General features: G+C 40.3%; 1 protein-coding gene across 5 annotated transcripts in view; it reads right to left on the bottom strand.

The window, feature by feature from the left end:
- The window catches only part of grid2 (glutamate receptor, ionotropic, delta 2), a 370055-nt gene that overhangs the window by 38005 nt on the left and 310705 nt on the right, over positions 1 to 21345 (bottom strand). For all 5 annotated transcript variants that reach the window (XM_058636042.1, XM_058636038.1, XM_058636039.1 and 2 more), the window contains exon 13: positions 17135 to 17330. In XM_058636042.1, the coding sequence (XP_058492025.1) occupies positions 17135 to 17330 (196 nt within the window). The remainder of the gene's footprint in view (positions 1 to 17134; positions 17331 to 21345) is intronic.

Raw genomic sequence — 21345 nt, 5'->3', positions numbered from 1 at the left:
TCTCACTCACTCGGTGGTAGATCAAGTCGTCCTTCAACAATCAATCAAGTGGAAGGATGAGGGTTGGATTCCTGGCTCTGCTAGTCTACATGCAGATGTGTCCTTAGGTAAGACACTTAACCCCACATTGCTCCTGACAGGTGTTCCATAACAGGAACCAAATAGTTTTTACCTATACTCTAGTATACAATAGCAACTATTTTATCAAGTTCAAATGTAATTTAGGTTTAATCAATAGTTAAAACATAAAATAAAAAAAGGAAAAAAAAAAAATCCGGCAATATTACCATAAGCAATATAAATACTTATAAACACTAACTTTCTGTAGTTTTGTAGTTTTCTACATCGTCTTTAGCTACTATTATTTTATCTGTACAAACATTTAATAATTATTCAAAATATCAGTTTCTAAATCCTGAATTTAAGAAAAGCAGAATCAGGTCAGTCCGCTTCCTTCATGATCAGCCGGATGAAAGAAAGCATTAAAAGGTGAAGTGCGGACTTTGAGGACTGCACGTCCACGGTTGAACATACTCAACAGCTCATACACTTTCTGACGGCCTCTCCAGAAAACACTCTCCAATTACATTACTGAGCACTGGTCTAGGCAGGTTTCAAGAGGTCCTTCTCTCATATCCACGGTTCAAACAGTTTGACATCAGAGCCGATGCTGAAACTTCAAAATGGCTACTCCAGGGTCTTTGCTCTCTCTCTCTTTCCCCCTCTCCCTCTCTCTCTCGTTCTCTCCTCTTGCTTGGAAAGAAACCAAACATGCAAAAAGTATATTCTTCATGTTGCTCCAAGTTTAAACCAAATCATGTTTTAAATCCATCTTCATCCTCAACCATAAATTACATCTTAGATTACAAACAGCTTTAAAGTGGCACATTACGAATGGTCCCCTAATGTGAAGTTGTTTGTTAAATGTTCAGGATTTAGCCTTAAAGGAAAGGATGTGGAATATTTCTCACACGCGGGACTGTCTGCTTTTGTCTTACCAGTGGGCATACACTGATGAAGTATTGTTGCAACAGCGAAAATAAAGGAAGACGACACAGATTCTGCTTTTTATTTTGTTTCCACCGAGTGAAACAGTTCGGTTCAGTTTGGTATGTATTTTTTTGTTTCCATTAGGAATAATACAAAAATAACTGGCCCATTTTTCCCGTACCCTTCCCTTGGGGTGCTTGGTGGTACGGTATGGATGGAGCTACACACATGACAGAAAAGCATCACTCTCCTGCAACCCGTGCGTCTTTTTGAAACAGCCATAAACTTAGCAGAAAAAAAACACAAGTTGTTCCATTGTTGTTCGCTACGCCGTTGTCCGCTACGTCGTTGTCCCCTTCGTCGCTGTCCGCTACGTCGTTGTCCGCTACGCCGTTGTCCGCTACGCCGTTGTGTGCTACGTCGTTTTGTGCTACATCGTTGTCTGCTACATCGTTGTCCGCTACGCCATTGTGCGCTACGTCGTTGTCCGCTACAGCGTTCTCCGCTTCACCGTTGACCGCTACGCCATTGTGCGCTACACCGTTGTCCGCTTTGTCGCTGTCCGCTACGTCGTTGTCCACTTCGTCGATGTCCGCTACGCCACTGTGCGCTACGCCGCTGTTCGCTTCGCCGTTGTCCGCTTCGTCACTATCCGCTTCGTCACTATCCCCTTCGTCGATGTCCGCTACGTCGTTGTCCCCGTCGTCGCTGTCCGCTACGTCGTTGTCGTATATTATACTTTTGTGCCAGTTAAACTGGGTTGACAGTGGGAAAGCTTTGCTAGTGGCAGCAGTGTGAGGCAGCGATGATGTAGCAGGAAATGAGTGAGGGATAAGTGTTATTTAAATGGCACCACTTAGTGTGAGAGTGGCTGTGATTGGAGCGAGGCTATTAGTTTGCGGCCAGCTGGCTGTCAACTCAATACAGCTGTGGCGTATTACTATACCATGTCCTGCATTAACTAATGCAAGGCCTCATCAACCCAACACTTAAAAGTCATGCATTGCAGTTCCCTCTCTTTTTTTTTACTTGCTCTACCTTTGTGTGGACCTGATTTGACAAATCAGAGAGCATTTCAATGAAACGCTGTGCTCCGCTGCCAAATATTCCCTCCAGTGTGCACTAGTTGGCTTCCTGCAGATATGTCAAGATCTGAATGAAGATAAGATTAGGTGCAAGCAAATCAATCAAAGCACAGAAGAGTACCTTCTTTTACTGCATCAATATACATGAGGAAGGTTGTTTCAGGACAGTTCTTCTCAGAAACTATGTGAGGGGAATGTGTAGTGCAGAGTATAGTGATGTAACCATTTCAATTTGACTAGTTTTAAATGCTTTTCAATTTGGAAATATAAGTCCAAGCCTGTAGATGCATCCTATATTTTGGTGTTTAGTACACAAGTACTATCTTTTCATACATCAGCCAAAATTGCTTCACTTGTCATAGTCTTGTAATCAGTGAACAATCATTTCACTTCTCTAAAGATGCTCATGGCCAAATCTCGGATGATGAAAGCCTGGCACGCAGGTGGCATCAATCCCTCGCGAGGCACTCTTTCCGACTGCCTGCTCTAGTAGCAACAGTCGCCTCCATCCCCTGAGACACGATTTGACAACTTCTTCACTTCCTCTCCTCTCTTTGTTTTCTCTGTTGTTTAATTACCCTCAGCTGTCATTAGTTCTCTTTGTTTCTTCAGGAAGAAAGAAAAAAAGAAAGAAATTAATCGCCTATTGCCATGCTGTATGCAAATCTTTGCTCAGACCCCGTTAAGTCGATGAGAGATGTGATAGCAAAGAGAAGAGTAATTGGAGACAGATGTTGGAGAGAAGGATCATCTGAGATGGATCAGTGAGCCAAAACTAAGATGCCACCCTTAATAGAATGTGGCAGAAAAATTATTATTTCTCTCCGTTTCCTTTGTTCAATGTCTTCATGATGAAATTTTGCCTCTGAAATGTATGAATCATTGAAATGCACTGACTTTTTCTCACAAATGATGAGTGTAATGTGTGACTAACACCATAAAAGGATCAACCACTTAAGTGTCAGGCCCACTTGTACGGTTTCCCAGCAACACAGAAAGGACAGTGGGGATTTTTAAGTTTGCAAGGCTTCTAGTGACATGAATCAGGGTTCTACATGTTTCTTTAGTACATGATCAATGGACTGTTTCATCATGTACAAGATGTTCTAAAGTAAAATTGTTTTTTTCCCCCTAACTAAGTAGATTAAACATTAATAGTAGATGAAACAGGAGAAATCACATAAGCTATTTAATGTAGCGCTCAGACGTGAACCTCAACTGCAACCTCTGTGACGTGCAGCCAGCAGTTGTTCAGAAAACAGCTGAAGCAGAAAATACACACCGTGTCAAGCATGATCTTTGCCAAACCTTCACCAGCGTGCTTTTACTGTCTACACAAAACCAGAGACGAGATGGGACGATTGAAGCAAACTCCAGCTTAGAGTGACTGCTGTGCACTTTGTACACCCACTATTCTCTCTAAGTACCTGATGTAGCACTATTCAAAAATAAAAAATGATTCTAGCCAGTGGATACCTACAAAACTGAATGGAGAAGTCATTTGTAGGAGATCATCAAAGTGGGCTACAAAAGTAACATTAAAGAGAAAAAAGAAAAATCCGTCCTGGCTGAGTGCACACATTCACGCAGAAGTTAGAATTAATGTTATTTAAGTCAAAGTCTGTGTTGTCATGAGATCGTGCTTGGACAAAAGTAAACTTCAGCCCTGTACCTTAGCAGCCAGAGAGTGTGCTGTAGAAAGACCATTTCTCAAGAAAACCTATTCCAGCTCAAACCCAACAAGAATCAGAGCAGGTGTCTGAAGATGGATGATGAAGAAAATGAATGATAGGAAGCCACAACTTTTTAAAGCCTCTAAAAAAGCTAGCTAAAAGCCTGACTGTACATTTTCTACTGTACGTTAATGACACATATAGATGTAAAATAAAAAAAAATATATGAGGCAATGTGTCAGAACCAGACCTAAAACTGACCAAAAGTTCAAAGTAGTCTATTTGTCCTGCTTTAACAGCTATTCTGATGGTGGAGCAGCAGCAGCACAAGGATAATAAAATAAAAAAATAAAAAAAAGTTCATAAAGTCATAAAACAGTCAAAGATGAGAAAAAATAAATCATACATTTAATAACTGCGGATATTATAGACAGTGCTGTGAAATATCTGACGCATCTGACCACTGGGCGACAACAGATACTGAAACAAAACCCTGTTTAACAAACCAAGCAGTATAATTATGGGGAGGGATGAAGATGCAAGTGTGTCTTTCTTAATTCTTAATCCTTTTAGTCCACTGTGTGGGATCTGTGCACTATCCAGCTGTGCTCCTGCATTAGTGCAGGATATAGTGGAGTGTTATGCGCTCACTTACTTACTACTGACACCTCTGCACACATAGGGTTAAAGCCCCATGTGTAAAAGTCACCACACAACAGGGCAGTTAAGCATGGGGGGGAAAAAGTCAGTGAAACATGCACAATGATAATGCTGGGGAGAGAAGGAAAGTGAACACGGATGTCTCTGCATGGCTTCAGCTGACTTATCAATGAGCTCTGCGACTGCTGGATCATTCAGCTTCACCACTCTAAAGGAAAATGACCTTCAAAATTAGTTGACCACATAAAACATTGGATTTCAGGTTGAAATTAAGAAATGAAAATGGTCTAATTAGATTTCTCCGCGTAATACGAGTTCACAGAATAAGAATGTGCTTCATTTTTCTCGCCATTCAACTACTTTATGTAAAAATCGATGCGGGTATTTGTTTGATTTCATGATCCTTGAAATCAACTCTGATGTAAGTCTGTCCATCGACTTATTTCCCATCAGTGAGCGCGTCCTGGCTGTCCCAGTGGCTCTGCCCCTTTGTTGCCGTTCACTCAATCATGCTCAGTGGACACACAGTGAGCGTGTGAACCGTGTCTGCAACCTCGCTTCTCCCAATGTGAAGGTTCAGCAACTGTCATCTTGGTTTACTGAGCTGCTCATCCTGTTAAAGCCGATGAGAGCAGACACCCTACTTTACTCAATCGCTTGAACTGTGGTCACTGCATACATTTATATTATTCAGGGTCAAAAAGAAAACGCTTCGTGGCATTTAACTTTAACCGCCATAGTCAAATATGAAGTCACAACACTTGACTTAAACCCTTTTTCTCTTTATGCCATGAGCCACACACTTGAATTTAAGGGTGGGCAATGATTTAATACCAATATATATATACACTGTATAATTTTATTCAATATCAGTATAAAAAAGCTATATTGGTGTCATGTTTAAGCTTTGTACAAGTGCACTTTGAATGAATGTCTAACCGCAGATGTTAAAAATGGTTTTCTGTTTGACAAGTGAGTGTTAAATACGTTTAAAAGTGATTGGTTTCAGGATTGAGAATCTAACGTTTTGTCTGATATTTAGCATGATAATTATGGATCTTGGCTGATATGAAAGTACCTGGTACTTTTTTTAATACCTGCTCTAGCGAGGTGCCAAGCGAGCCAGTGATTGGTCAGAGTGCCGTCACTGGAAGAGGCATGAGCAAGACGTCCGACACAAAGATCAAGCTGAACAATGTCCAACTGTAGATCAGTTGAAAAGACTTAACCATCCTAAAAACTTGGGTTAATCACCAACGATTACCAGGAAAATGTCTAAAATCTCATCATTTAACAGAGGAGTCTGGTGTATTTAGCGGCAGGACTGCTGAAAGTGCCTCTGTATTTCAGTCCAGTGACCATGGTTACATGGTTACCAACAGCAGTGCAAATTGTACTTCATGTATGGCACTGGTTATAATTAGTTTAGGTGCACAAAGACATCTTAATACATTTGAGGAAAAAGACACAGGATAGGAAATAAACAGCAGTTCGTTTTTTTTTGCTCTTCCTACAAGGTCGCTCAGCATTATAGTGCAGTTGTAAAAAGCTATTAAAAAAAAAGATGTATGGGCTTGGTTTTTACAGGAGGACACACTCCCCAAAGTGGCTCAGTGAATACGATCCAAAACAGGTAAAAGCTTTTTCCTACCACTGTATGTCATCATGGTCAACAGTCTGCAGACCCAGTTTCAAGACATGCTCCTCAGGGATCCTCTGCCAATTTAACATCTTCAGCGCCAAAACAGTTCAGAGAATATAAAAAGCTGATTAAATGCAGGCTGCAGTCTTCAAGCCACCATTCAGAAGCTGCCAGTTCTCCTAAATTAGGTTCATTAGCATCGGTTTCAGTGGAGCGTTTTCATGCCAAAGCTGTCGATGCAACACTGGCACGTACAACACACTGCAGACAAACTCTGTGTGCGTGCACTAAAAAGAAAAAGGCACGTTTTAGACTGAAATAGATAAAAAACACTTGATGACATGGTCCGCAGTACAGTGAAATGTTGAGATTTAATTGGAACAGAGGGAAAGAAATGGAAGGGGAAACGATGACTGACACACTCAGATGCCTCTCCAGCCACAGATGTAGGTTCATGAATGCTGTCACTGCAGCTTCATCAGCCCCATCGGGGTAATTAAACGGAGTGACTTTTTCCTTTGTAACTGCTCTTTATTCAGTAGAAAGTTCCCCTGTACGAGAGCTAAAAATACGCCGCACACCTACACGACTGTCAGTACGCCTGAAATGGAAGACCTGACATTACAGAACATGATCATTACTATCAGTTAGCAGGCTCCCTTGTATATGGTGCCAATATTTCAAAACAGGTCTCTTAATATGAGCGCTTCTTCAGCTGCGCTCGCACAACAGCTGGCGTTAACTCAAATGAATCTTGAAGATCATATTGGTGCTGCTGCTCAACACTTTTGGACCCAACTCGTGGGTTTCCAATCGCTGTTGCACATGCAAACAGTAGACGTGAAAATACTTTGTGTGTCTTGATCAAGCACTAATTATCCAAGAACTCTTCTCCTCGTCGTCACTGCTCACAGAAACCTGGCCCGGAGTTCAACTCGAGACATGAGCTGAATGTTGACATCATCACTGTAAATTCTGCTTTTCACAGGCAGAAGGAGCACTTGGGGATGCATGCAATGCGGTTTGATGGCGGTCTGCTTTGAGCCTGGGAAATGACTTTGTCACTGAAGCTATGCTACTGGTTTTTACAGATACAGCGCATTTCAATGTTCGGCAGACCACATGCAGCTCGCAGAGTGTAGTGTGCAATGATCTGTCTCTCTCTGTGTGTGTGTGTGTGTGTTAGCATGCTTTGAACCCACTTCAAGCTGAGATGTGACCTAGACACCAGAGTTTATTCCTTCAGTTAAGCCTAAGCTTCAGACAATATTGCCTCGCCTCTCCTTTCTCTGGAGGGTAATTCATTTCAAATAGAAATGAAAGGCATCACAGTGGTGATGCATACTGTTGCAATATTGCATTGTTATAATGCCATCATTTAATATAACCACGTCATAACGAACGAGTAGTTACTCTGTAATTTTGAATAATCTTGCTTGTTACCCTTATATCTTTATCTTTAACTGTTTTGCCACAAAGGACCACAACACACTTTTGTTAATGTTCATCGTAAACACTTCAAAAGCAGATTTTACTGTTGTCTTGGCGGGAAAATCATGTCTCATGGGCTTAAAGGAAAAGCTTAGTAGACGTGGAACAGCGCGAGCACGACTTCTGCTGAATGGTCTCATTTTTTCCAGGGTACATTAACTGCAGATGGTTAATTTCTTAGTGTGTTTCAGTTAATGCTCTTACCACTTTGTTTACAAACTCATGAATCACGCACATCCTTTTGTGAGCCGTTCTAAAGTTTTTGGGGGAATTTGGCGACGCAGTGTTGATGCAATGGAGGAGCAAAGTTTACAGAGATAAAACTGAAGCAGAGAGGAGATGATGGTGATCGCTCTAACATAAAGAGACTAGGGATGCACCGATACCACTATGGGTTGCCATTAAAAGATGAATATAAGTCAAGAGATCAGCATTTACAGTATTTACATTACGTTTGTTGGCACAGATAGACTTGAATTAGATTTCAATGAATAATATTTCCTCCGTTGCTGTGCGTCATGTTGGTTCTTTTGATGTTTTTTCAAAGTGCTTGTGCAATTCTCCCCCTCCTCTTGACACTCTGTTCTATTTCTGTCATCATTGTATGTCTTAAAGTACTTCCAAACTGCTGAGATTGCTTTTCCTGTTTCAAAGGTGAGTTGTTTTTTTGTCTCTCTGTCTCCATGGACACCACATACGTACTCATTGTGTAAACTGTTGGGTTTCTCTTTCTCTCTGCCGTATTCTAAAGGTCCTTTTCTAAATAAAGTGGCTTGAGATAATGTGTGCTATGACTATACGCTATCCTCTTCCGTTGCTACCACACTGGTGCCGTGGTCTCAACTCGGCACATAGGCATTTCCATGTTTTCTCTCGACCGTCCCTCCTGCATATCATTTCCATCAGGTTGAATTATGTCCAACCAATGATTTTTGAGTCCTGAAAACTGTTATTAGAAGTTATTAGGAGTTTTGTTTTTCTTATATTGTAATGAATATGTATGAAGTGACTTCCTTTCATTTACAGGTGTCTTCTTTCTTCCTCTCACGTCTACTTGTGGTAAACGTTTGGCTTTGAACCAAAGAAGAAGAGAACAATGCTACAGCTCCCTCACACACGTCTGGTTGGGGAGTCGGGGTGTCAGACGGTTCGTGGGTCGCCAGGTCGAGGCTAAAAAATGCCAAAATGGTTTTTCTGCTTGGTGAGTGGGGCTTATACTCCACAGGTGGGCCGTAATTTTAGTTGCATGTGCACCCAGCGCGTTGATAGCACATAGCGTGGAAGTAAACCAGCGCCTTAAGAGCTTCCTCTCAGGTGCAGACTCCTCTTCTGAGGCAAATCATGGCAGGTCACATCTTTAAATAAGTGAGACTGAATTTAAGATGTCATGATTGATTGTAGCTCCCACAGGCATCAGGACTTTTTCCCCCTCACACACCTTCTTTCTCCCGAGTTGCTTTAAAGGAACTACCTGTGTCTGGAATTTTGCTTCCAATATGACTCTTCCCCTTGTAAGTCTCACTCCCAAACACTCTCCCCACGGCTCCACTCCAAATCCTTTCTCACTGTCTCCCTACTTGTCCTGAGTGTGATGCATGGCTGTCTGTTGTTTTCCAAAAGTCCATTAGTTGCTGGCGCTGGGCCGCCTCCAGTCTTACAGACAGAGATAAAGAAGCAGAGCATGGATGCCCAGCAAGCCACATGAAAATGAGAGAACAGGGAGAGAGAGAGCGAGAGAGTTATAGTGATACTGGTCCAGAAGCCCAAAGACAAATGCAGAGATGTGAATGAAAGGGAGTATGAAAGGCGATCCCAGTAGCAAAAGGGAGGGTGGACAAAATTCAAACTCGATAACATCTATATATACAGTATATATATATATATACATAAATAATACATAATACACAGACCTGTTTCAAAGTAAATGCACTCTCTTCCCTTTGAGTTCCCTGAATCAGGCAATATATAGTGAAATATTTGCAGACAGATGCACACGTTCACACTCCTGGGATCTCGTATCTTGTACAGAGGAGTATTTAGATGATATATTTTTATGATTTTCAAAGGTAAAATCTGAGGAGTTAAACAGGAGAGAGTCTCCACAGCAGCTCTGTAGCAGGTAAGCAGGAGGGCATGCACCCTTTGTGAACTTCAGAGCAGCCAAACATGAAGCATTTTAGTCCATTTTACCACATCAGCATACCTTTATCACTATCCTTATTCGATGTATATCCTTTACCATTATTACTGTACATGTCTATGTATTTATTTATCTACTTAATTGTTATTTAATTAGTTGCTCTTTTACTCATGCCATGTTTTGTTTTCGAATCCCTATAATCCAGTAAATTAAATTGGTGTATCCACCGGTAAACAACAGCAGTTAACACTAAATAACACTCGATACTCTGTTCTCACTCTCTCTTTTTCTCCTTTTAATCCTCTTTTTATCTTGGAAATGAAGATATTATCTCATGGTTGGCTTTAGGTCACAGAGCTGACTAGACATCACACAGACCAGACAGATGAAAAAAAAAAAAAGTGCTTTAAAAGCTCCTTTTCTCCCTTCTGTTTTTTGCCCCTCAGCAGAGCCATTTGGCCGTTTGATGAATGTTGTTGTCTAACTTTAGCAACTTTGCTCTTTGTGTTTCCTGATGCCCTAATTGCTTTTGAACTCCTCCATATTTCTCTGAGCCAATGTACGAGCGCGTTTTTAATCTCCCGCAGGCCCGCGCATGTATCAATGATGTGTATCTTTGTATCTGGTACTTCAGTAATAGATTTAAATTCTCTTTAATTCCATTGCCCAAGCTTACATCCATTACACGGCCAACAGCTGGTTTTGAATTAGGTTCCCCGGCCCAACTTAATCAAAGTGATACATTGCAATCTACCTCCTTCTCTGGCTCATTAAGGTGAGTTGTCTCATTATGGGTGAAAGGGATATCATTAAGGCCATGGAGCTCATTACTGAAAGGTGTTTTATTAGCAAAGTATGTAATCAGAGTCAAACCAATAATTGATATCATACAGGATGCACACAAAAAATGAAGTGATTGGAATACAATTTTAAAGCACATCATTACTTTTGGGCTAACTCGAAAGCAACCTTCCACAAAAGTATCACACTGTTACAGCTTTTTTTTTTCTTCCTAATTTGCCATTTAGAAGATTATACTCACTTTGCTTTTTCAGACCTAACAATACAAACTCATCTTCATCATTTCACTGCTGAAATTATTACAGGGGAGAAAAAAACACGAGGTGTAGCACAGGGCAGAAGGGATGAGAGATTAAACCAATATTGTGGGAGAGAGTGAGGGCCAGGAGTTAAAGAAAAGCAGGCAGATGGAGAGTTATAAAATGAAATAACAAAAATAGAATCTCACGGGGGTCAAATGAATAGAATATTGTGAGGTAGAACAAAAGGAAACAGGAAGAAGGGCTGTATGAAGTTGAAAAATGTAGGACATTATGAAAATAGTCCGATAAAGAGAATATTTTCTTTCCATTTCCTGTCTCGAACACTTATTAACCCCCTGACTTGTTTTCTCTCCTGCTATACCCCCACTCTAGCCAGATATTTCACACATTTTTCACTTTTTTTTTTAATATGACATATATCATTCCCTTATTCCAAATGTCTATCGTAATCTATTTAATTTCCTTTCCAGGGTAAATAGTACTCTGTTCTTTCCCCCGTAGCCCATTCCTTTTTATCTGCGCTCCTTGAATCTGAATCACAACACAGAAACACTGTCATCACACAGACAGAGAATTATAACAGCGGGGAAATATGTTTGCCGGTTGGACTTGTGGAGTTGAATTCTAATGAGTTATCAGACTTTGCAGGATAAAAAAAAGAAAGAGCTTCCTACAGTCACAATGATTTGTGCTACAAGAAAATAGAAAAATAAGACAGCGGCCCAGCAGCCGCAACGACATTCTCTGCTCTTAGCAGAGGCTGGGTTATTACAGAGGATATTGCAACAGTCACACTCACACCCAGTGACACACATAGATCAAGCCAGCTCGGGCTTGCCAGAGATTTTGTTCAAATCGAATAAAATACACGACAAGACACACGAAAGTGACATCATTTTGAGCCATTAGGATCCAATGACTTTGTTCCTGAGTCATGTTATCAAGCTGATTCAGACGCAAAATACCACAGGATGACTTTAAAAAAGAGAGCACAAGAGGAGGTACCGGAAGGATATTAGCGTTAGTTTAAAGACATGAGTCATATAGCTGTGGGTAACCTTGAATTGTGAAATGTCTCTTTGAGACAGAGAGAGAGAGAGAGAGTGCTCTGTCACCTGAACACAGCTGCTTGGTAACCTTGGCAACTCCCTGATCACTGGCTGGTTGGTCCTTCAAGAACTGTGAGACTGACTCAATCATGATCACACACACACACACACACACACACACACACACACACACACACACACACACACACACACACGCACACACACCTTGACCCTAAACCGAACCAGGTTCTGCTCCATGTGTGGTCCTGGACAAGGTTAGTGTTTATGCCAGAAAAAGCTCCTGAAGAGGTAACAAATACAAGAATGCACAATGCTCTGTTTAAACATTATCTTTAAGAGGCTTTTAGAGGCAAAGCGTGTATGTTGAAAAAGAAATATGTATCAAATGTATCTTCTTTCTCCATTATCTGCCATAAACACACACACTAACCTATTCATTAGCTATAGTAGTAAGGTTGCTCCCCGGTAACCCTGGAGGTTTTTTGTTTGTGAGTTATCTACTCTGTTTACTTTCTTACATCCTCATAATCTCTCCCTCTCACCACACTACCATCATCTTCACCGACCTTTCCCTTCTTCTCTCCTCTTTCCCCATTCTTTCTGTTGCGCTCACCCTCACTCTCACCAATTAGACATTCTTCTCTTCCTCTTGGTACCTTTTCCACTCTTCCAGTGTTTCGTACCCAATAGAGGCCTCTGTGTTCATACATAAAGTTTAAGTAATGAAGGTTTACAATGAAAACGAAATATGACCCAGCCCTTTCATGCATCATTGTCACTGAAGGATAGGCCTCATTTGTAGTCAGACAAATTCAGCCTCTCCCTGTCTGGCTTTATAAATCATCTCTCTATGTGATTGGGAATATATCTTCTCAATCCCTTCCCTATCTTTGCCCTTCTTTCTTTTCTTTTCTTTTCAGCTCATCTTTTTTTGTTGTTTTTTTTACTTTGTTTTACTTCATTTCAATTGTCCTCCAGAGTATCATGTCTTGGTTACTTGGTTTTTCTTACTCATCATCATCATCATCATCATCAGTGTATTCATTATGGTAAGTTCCTTACTTCCTAACTCAAAGTATATTTGCCTGAGGTTAAGAAATAATGGTAACAGAGAGTCATTATGTTACAGACTGGAGTTAAGCATATGTAGGACAAGTGTACGGATTTGCCATCATCATCATCATCATCATCATCATCATCAATAAAAGTGCCAAAAGGGTTATGAAATGAACACGTGGTGCTTCTCTTGAGTGGCGTGACCTTATTAGCTGAATGGATCCGACACATTTCAATACGTCAACGCAGATTTGAATAATTAAATGCAAGGATTTTTCATTTTCTGGGTGATTAACAAATAACAGCAGAGTGTGCTTTTGTCTGAGGTAAATGTCCTCCATATGATCAAAAATAACCTACATAAGTATGATGTATGAATACCACACTCTCATAAACATGCCATGCCTTTCCTCCGCCGTGAACCTCAGCCTTGTTTTGCCATTAGATACCGCACATGCATAAACAAAACTCAAAATGATCCAAATGTTTTCAAAATGCAATATTTACTTATTTAAAGCTATTCAGCCTGGGGCTAGGTTTGCAGGAAAGTTGTTCCGTTGCTGATATTTGCCAAGTGCTGTGCATATTTGTCGAAGAATGGCACTTCTAACTTGATTTCAGTAAATGTCACAGAAAAGGTTTCAATACAGTTTTTTTGTTTTGTTTTAAAAACACTACCAATTTGAGACTTGGGAATAATGAGAATAAAATGTACAAGGACATATGGGAAATGGCATATTTCTCTAAATTGGAGCCTTCTCTTAATGCAGAATGCAGAAAGCCACACAGGCAGGAAAATCACTTAAATTGGCAATGCACTCGACTCCGGAATCACTCGGCATCCATCAGGGACACTTGAGGCCTGACGGAGAGGTGCCATCATGTATTCACACAGGGACACTTACAGGTGTGCATGTGTATATGTTGGCATGAAGGTGAATAAACATGCAAATGTGAAGTGGTTTCGAGGTTTCTGTGTTTGTTTGTTTTTTTACTCAAATCTGACTATATCCGCCACATGTGCATGCACTTACTCTGAGAGTCAGGATAAGAGGCACTTCCAACCATTAAAAACACACGCTTAGATCTAATGATTCCACAATCTATGGATCAATAAAGAGGATAAGGAATATATGTCTTTGATATAAAACCTATAAGATGCCTTATTACATTTCCATGTCAGTCATTTCTGATTCTTTAATTTCTCAGGCCATCTTCTTTAAGGAATATGCCATAACACCATATAGTGACATATAGACATGTTTGTCTTTGATATCATATGTGACATGTGACTATTACCTGATTGAGTGCCTTGGTCATCCGTGCACGGTGCATGTACTGTATTTATTTGCATGAGTGACATCAGAGACCAGTCAGATGACTGACCCATTCTGACATATAATAATATTCTGCTGCAGGGGATCAAAACTAAAAAGGGAAAAAAATCCATGGCACACAGGAGACAGTAGTGACAGATAGGACTAAGAGGTTTATTTTAAAAGAGGGAGAGAGGGAGAGAGGGAGAGAGCAGCTTGAGGGAAGTAAGGAAGGCAAGAGGAGGAGAGACAGCATGACAATAGTATATCAAGCTCCTAACCGCACAAGAATAAAATATATGAAAGGGACGGGATTAAAGGAGACAAACAAATTCAAATAAATCAAATACCAGAGGAAAAATAACAAAAGATGTCTGAACTCCTCTCACAGGGTCTGTTATTAATACCATGGCTTTCTATACAGCCTCAAGCTCTAAATACTATTCCAGGTACTGTTCACTGGCTCCATATATATATATATATATATATATATATATATATATATCTTTGTCAGAATGAGACAAAGTAATGACAAGCTCAAGACAAGAAGTCTGATTGTTTCCGAGGCATTTTACAGTGAACCTGCTCTTTGTTTATATGTCTCCATTTATTATTAAGCCTTTGACTTCAAGGTAAAAAATATAAGAGTGGGTTTTGATTTTAAGCCACACGTGTGCAGAATACTACTCATACCAGTAAGTTTATTTCACATTTATAGTAATTCATTCTTTTTTTTTTGTTTCATACATTTATTTTGTGAGGTAACCCGCGATAGAACACGGCTCCAGTGCGTGCAGAATAGAAGTTTTATACAGGGGGGTAAAGTTTTGGAAGATTTGGTGATGCAGTGAAAAGAGGGAGGAGATTAAGAGGGAGGAAAGAAGAAAATGAAATAAAGAAAAATAGAAATAAAGAGCTACAGGGGACTGTCTTCCTTTATTGTCAACACCATTTTTGGGAAACTTTTTTTATTCCGAGTTTTATCAAGTCTGTTCTTAAGTTGTCTTTTGTTTGCCGGCATGGGTCACTTTTCTTTTAAATAAGAAAACAAACTGCCTACAGGGTATCGTTATGGTGGGCAGCAAAATTTCACGAACAGCTCTAAACGACCTCCGCAACCTGTAGTAGGTCAGGTGTTTATAAAAAGCCCAATCTGTCTTGGCCGACCTAAACCCTCCCCTGAGGGATGACTTCATGCTGCTACCATCGGGGCGCAGATATAATCTGCTCTGATGTACAACAAACGGGTTCAAAAAGTCATCCATTCCTGCTGCTATCAGCCTTTTAAATGGCTTTCAAATGTGATTCTGTATTTATTTTATTGTGGTATTTGTTTATCTGTTGTGTTGTACTGCTTGATGTTGTTCATGTGCGACTGCTGGCTTCAAACCAAATTGCCCGCCGGAGATAAAAGATAGCTCTTGAACGTGGACACAATGTGATGTATACTTATGTATTTAAAGTGCAGTGCATAACTTTGTTTGTCGTCCTGAACAGAAACTATGCATCATAACTTGCCGTGTCGTAGGGAGTGTCTGTGTGTATACAGCTGCAGCTCAGCGGTAGGAGAAGCATTTATCAGTAGCATTCACTTCAGAAACTTTTCGTGACTGTTTTACTTTGCCGCCGTCTTGCTTTACTAGGGCAATGTTGCTGTAGCCTCTGTCTGTCTTAATGTAAAACCATGTATCACCCATTTCAAAACACAACACATTGGATAATTCATAATGTGTGTGCTTAAAAACACCTCCTGCCGCTTTAATCACTCCTCCCAACACTTCCAAAGATTCCAGCGCTGGCTACAGTTCAAGTCTAATGTTTTCTAGAGGGCCGCGGAATAAACTGTAACCGTGTCTGAGCGAGAGGAAAGCGATACAAACAGAGATGCATGCAAATGAGATGCAGCACTCAGATATTTATAAAGCCGGGGGTAATCACCAAGAGAATTGAAGTATTTAACCATGTGTATGTTTCCAGTGTGTCATTAACATCATTCGGATAGCTTTATCCCCTTTCAGCACAGACGGACCTGTAATCTGAGATGTATGTGTAAGCAAGAATGAGTGTGATCCATCTAAATGTTTAATTCTGCACATGTCATTAACCTTGTTCTTTCTCTCCCTAGTGTGTGTCTTTCCTTGCTGTCCTCTCTTTCTGTCCTCATCTTGCAGGCTGCAGGATCCAGGTCCACTTTCTTAATTTCTATTATATTATATTATATTATATTAGATATAATCACAGAGCCTTGTGATAATGTCTGTTGTGATTTGGCACTATGCAAATACAATTTAATTGAATATATATAAGAGGTCAAGTGCTACAAAACAAACTCCTGTGAAATGATTTCAATGATGCTAATTGTTTTCATGTGAGCAGCGTGTAGCATTCGTTCCAGTGATTTAACCGGAAAATATGTGTAAAATTTAAAAAGAATAATCAAAATAATTGGTGGAGCCTGGTGCTTTCCCACTTATTGGTATAATTACACCATGTCATCATTCACTCTAGAGATAAATTATCCCTATGTGCAAAAAAAAACCCCAAAACAATATGGGCAGCATCTCCTAGCAGCACTCACAGTCTTTCTTTATGTTAGTCATGTGACTTGTTTGATAAGCCCCCCCCCTTTACTGCAGGCTACTGCACTAACTGCAGGCTATGAATTCAAATGTGATCCCGTGAAACCAAACTAGAAGAAGTCCATTTTGAAAGATGTTTCGAAAACTCCATTTATGTTAGATTAAAACTTTGTCATGCATGTGACAACCTCACACACTGAAGCAATCTGTGCTTCAGCTTGATTTCACAACACAACCGAATTATGTTCTCAAAGATGACAAGGTCAGATGTTGGCAAATCATGGCCTGAATGCACTAAGTACAGAATAATAGCTTTGACATTGCTGCTGTTCTGCACCTGATACCACGCATTTCAAAATAAGACCTACCTTGCGAATGCCTTCTTTTGACTCCTCAACATTGTTATCTCCTCCTCCGGTGCGGTTAATCATCCGCCACATCTGGGAGTACATGGGATCTCTCTCGAAGGGGTTCATGGCTTTAGAGCGGACCTGGTCATAAACTGCAGAATCCATCACTGTGCCATAGGGCAAATCTGTCTGCTTAGACAAATCCTGTAGAGACCTGAAGAGAGACACAAGGTGAAAAGAGTGAGCATACATGTTTTCAGCGATCCATTATTTCTGCAGCACTTGAACACCTGGGGAATACATCATGCTGTTGTCCCTTCTAAATGAGTAGGGATGAGCTCATACGATACTCAGTGTTGGTGTCGTCTGATACTGGTGAGACTCACTGGATCACATATTGGGGAAAAGGAGAAACTAATATGCTCCACACCCTAAATATATAATAATAATTATAATTTTATTTTATTAATCCCCTTAGGGAAAGTATTCCTCTGCATTTGACCCATCCTAGAATTAGGAGTAGTGGGCTGCCACACTGAGTAGCGCCCGGGGAGCATTGGGGGTTGGGTACCCTGCTCAGGGGTACCCCAGCCCTTTTTGGCCGGGTGGGGATTTGAACCGGCGACAAGCCAAGATCCCTTTCCACTTGGCCACAGGCTGCCCTAACCCCATGTAAATGCTTCACTAAGCAGAGGCAAGACACTATAGCAGGGGTCTCAAACTCAAATGGTGTCTAGTTTGGTCAGTATGGGGGTCAAGTGAAAGAAAATTCCAACTTTTTGAGAAAAAGACATCAAAATGGTATCATGATACATGTCTAGGATGCATCTTCAGTGATGTCCTTGGGATCCTCGGGCGTTTCGGGGTCTTTCAACATCAGACCCCAAGGTTCTGATCATGACCCGGATTGCATCCCAGCAGCATCTTTTTATCCAAAGCCACAGTGTGGCTTTCTCACTGTGTGGATATTTCACATATGTGTGACATATTCACATATAGTGGAGGACTATGTTTATGAAAAGGCTGGTTATTATGGGATGCACTCATCAGCAAATAATGACGTCCTACTTACAGCTAAGTTGTTTAGAAGACAGCAAAAACTGTATTGGACTATTATCAGTATGAATAGGACTTCAAGGTTGTGATATATTGGTATCGGACACAAAAGTGTTGGTATCCAGCGTCTCTGAAAACAAGCAGTCTTCACAAGGTTTGGGGCAACAATGTGAAACCATGGTAACTCAGAGACACAGCCGCATGTTGTTACCTTTAAGCACATCCCAATGTCCTGTTTATGTATCCAACGACCTGATTACATTTGTACCTATTCAGGGACGTTTACTTGACTTCACTCAGAATATAATGGCGTATTTCCACCGTACTATGGTAGTGGAAACACGACTTACACCGTGCCATGCCGAGGTGAGGCGAGGCGAGTAGAGCCGGTGGAAATACACCATACACCAACCGTTTCCGCAAAACAGCCTTGCATTGATTTTCTGAGAGGTATTTTCTCATCTCCAAACAGAATTGGCATTATAAGTGGAACAGCGGATCCAAACTTGAGAAAAATAAGTATGTCAGAAATTGAAATGAAATCACTTCGGCTGCAATAACGAGCTGTAATATCCCTCCATCCATCCATCCATTTTCTACCGCTTTGTCCTCGACATGAGGTGACATGAGGTGACATGGTGGGGTGTGGTGGGGTGCTGTGGCAATAATATCTATAAATATATATCAAGAAAAAGTGCCAGCACCAATAGAGTATTGGTCAGTCTGTCCTTTAAAGACTTTTTATTTGCGTCTCTTTCTCTTGCTTTATTGCATTAACCTTTCCATAATTGGCCAACACTGTGAGAATACACAAGCTTCTGTTAATTATAACACAACAGTGCTGAGGTTGCCTCTCAAAGAGTTTATAACAAAAAAAAAAACATTACAGGAACTAATTACTGTTTGTTTGTGAAATGGCTGCAACGCACAACCCATGGATTTGTGAGAAAACACAAAACACGCTCCCCCCCAAAAAAACTCTCAACGTGTCGAGAACAAGTGTTCAGCATCTCGCTTCATTCATTCAGCTGTAATTAAACCCGACAAACAGATTTAGCAACAGACACAGATATAATTAGTGGTTCAATTATTGCTCACTCGGATTGAAAATGTATATAAAATGGCACATTCATGCTTTTCGTATAAGATCACAGCTCTCGCAGTTCCTGTTCTCTGACTGCCTCTCCTCTCCACTCGGAGAGAAAAAATAAAAAAAGAGAAAAACCTTTGAAGATTTTAATGAACTTTGCCATTAACATGAATCTTTTATTGCTGTCCGTTAAACTTTGGCCCTAATGATCTCCTCACTCTGCCACTCCCCCGTGAACATGTATGCCCGTCAGCACATGCCGTCTTTTTTTTTTTTTTTTTTAAATATTTTTATTGAGAAATATGGCACATTTGGAAAAACAGCACTATAAGCCACAGTTGTGAAAACAGAAAAAAAAAAACAAAACCAAAAAAATACTTGTAATGTAATGTGCATCACAAAGGAGTAGTAAAAGAACCATATTACTTTTTTGTTTTTTTTTCCCCTGCACATGCCGTCTTTGACCAGGCTTTTCTCTTTGTGAGAAGGTTTTACTGTGTGGTAACGGCTTGTTATTGTTTACTGGCGTGTGCATGCAAAAGAGAGGGGGCGACGAAAAGTAGATGATATACAGAGCATTTGCACACAGGTACCGGTCAAAGGTCCAGTGTGTCACCTGGAGCATGAGAGCAGAACTTAATGTGGACTCGTTCAAAGGAGGCCCCGGCTCATGTTTGACTACATCAAAGGAACTACACTGGATCTTTTATATATATATATATATATATATAAGATTCTCCACAAGCAGGGGCATAAATGCAATGACTGAAAAATGATCTAATATGCACAGTGGAATAAGTGATTCATCTAAACCAATAATGATGAAATGAGTGATGTGGTAATGGTTGCATGGTGGAATTGGCTGGGAGATAGGAGCAGAAACATTAATACAATTCAAAGGTTTCAAATGAACCAATGTTGATATCTGTTGCTGATTAAATATGTGAATTAATAAGGGATGGTGAAGCAGTGTGATTTAATAAGTGTGTGTATATATACAGTATATATATATATGTTTGATAATTTCTTTAGTTCTGTTTATTCTTCTTATTATGGCTTTATTTGTCTGTTTCTTTTACATTTTTTGATTTTAAAATCAATAATTAAAGATTAAGTGGTGGCGCTAAATAGAACAAGTTAACTGGTTTTAAAATTCTTCAGTCAGTCATAACAGAGGAACATTTCACACTGAGGGAAATCATACGATCGCAATAACGTCACGTGGGTAAACATATCAATAGGCTGTATATTGAATCTTTGTTGCACTGATATTAAAAAATTATTTTTAAAAATTACGATATATATTGTGATTAAACAACAACTCACATTTTTAAATCGCTGTTCTTTTGACTGATGCTACATTAGGGATATCGACTATAGGAAAAATACTGAAACTATTGGTGTGACTCAGAACAAAACACTGTTCTTTAGTAATCTAGATCTTCTTTGGTGGATTACAACAGTTGGTCTGCGGGTTTGTAAGAACTGCCAATGCTCACGGACACTTTGTGATAATTATGTCAGGATTTGCTCCTATGAGATATAATGAGTATTTGGAATTACAGATTCCAAGGGGAGATTATTTCTTTTTTGAATTTATATTTAAGTTCATGTAATATCACTTTGGTGTTCTTCAGCGTGTGTGTGTGTGTGTGTGTGTGTGTTCTATACCTCCTGCCCTTGTGTTTGCTGTAATTACCTGTACCTGTTCATTATTGATTTCACCTGCGTCTCGTTATCTCGCCTCACTGCAGTACGCAGTCGCTGTGTTTCCTTTTGTTCTTTGCCCTTTTGTCTTGTTACCAGTGAGCACAGTGTTCCAGCTTCTGCTCTGAAATATTCTGTTTTTATTTGTGTTATCCGACTTCACCACTATTGTTTTTGCCCCCTGCCTCCACATCCATTCAGCTACCACTGCCTGTTGTTCAGATATCCTATGTTGTCAGCCTTAGCATTAAACGTCTGCTTTCTGAAATCAGCTCTGCCCACCTTGGTCAGACCTGGTGTTCACGTCCGTCCTTGCATGCAGACGGACACTCGAGGTGTCCTGAATGCATCCTCAGATCCGATCTCCAGGCACATG

The sequence above is a fragment of the Solea solea genome, chromosome 8 (assembly GCF_958295425.1).
Source record: "Solea solea chromosome 8, fSolSol10.1, whole genome shotgun sequence".
NCBI classification, from domain to species: Eukaryota; Metazoa; Chordata; class Actinopteri; order Pleuronectiformes; family Soleidae; genus Solea; species Solea solea.
Note: the sequence above shows the minus strand (reverse complement) of the source record. Positions and strands in the feature narration are given on the sequence as shown.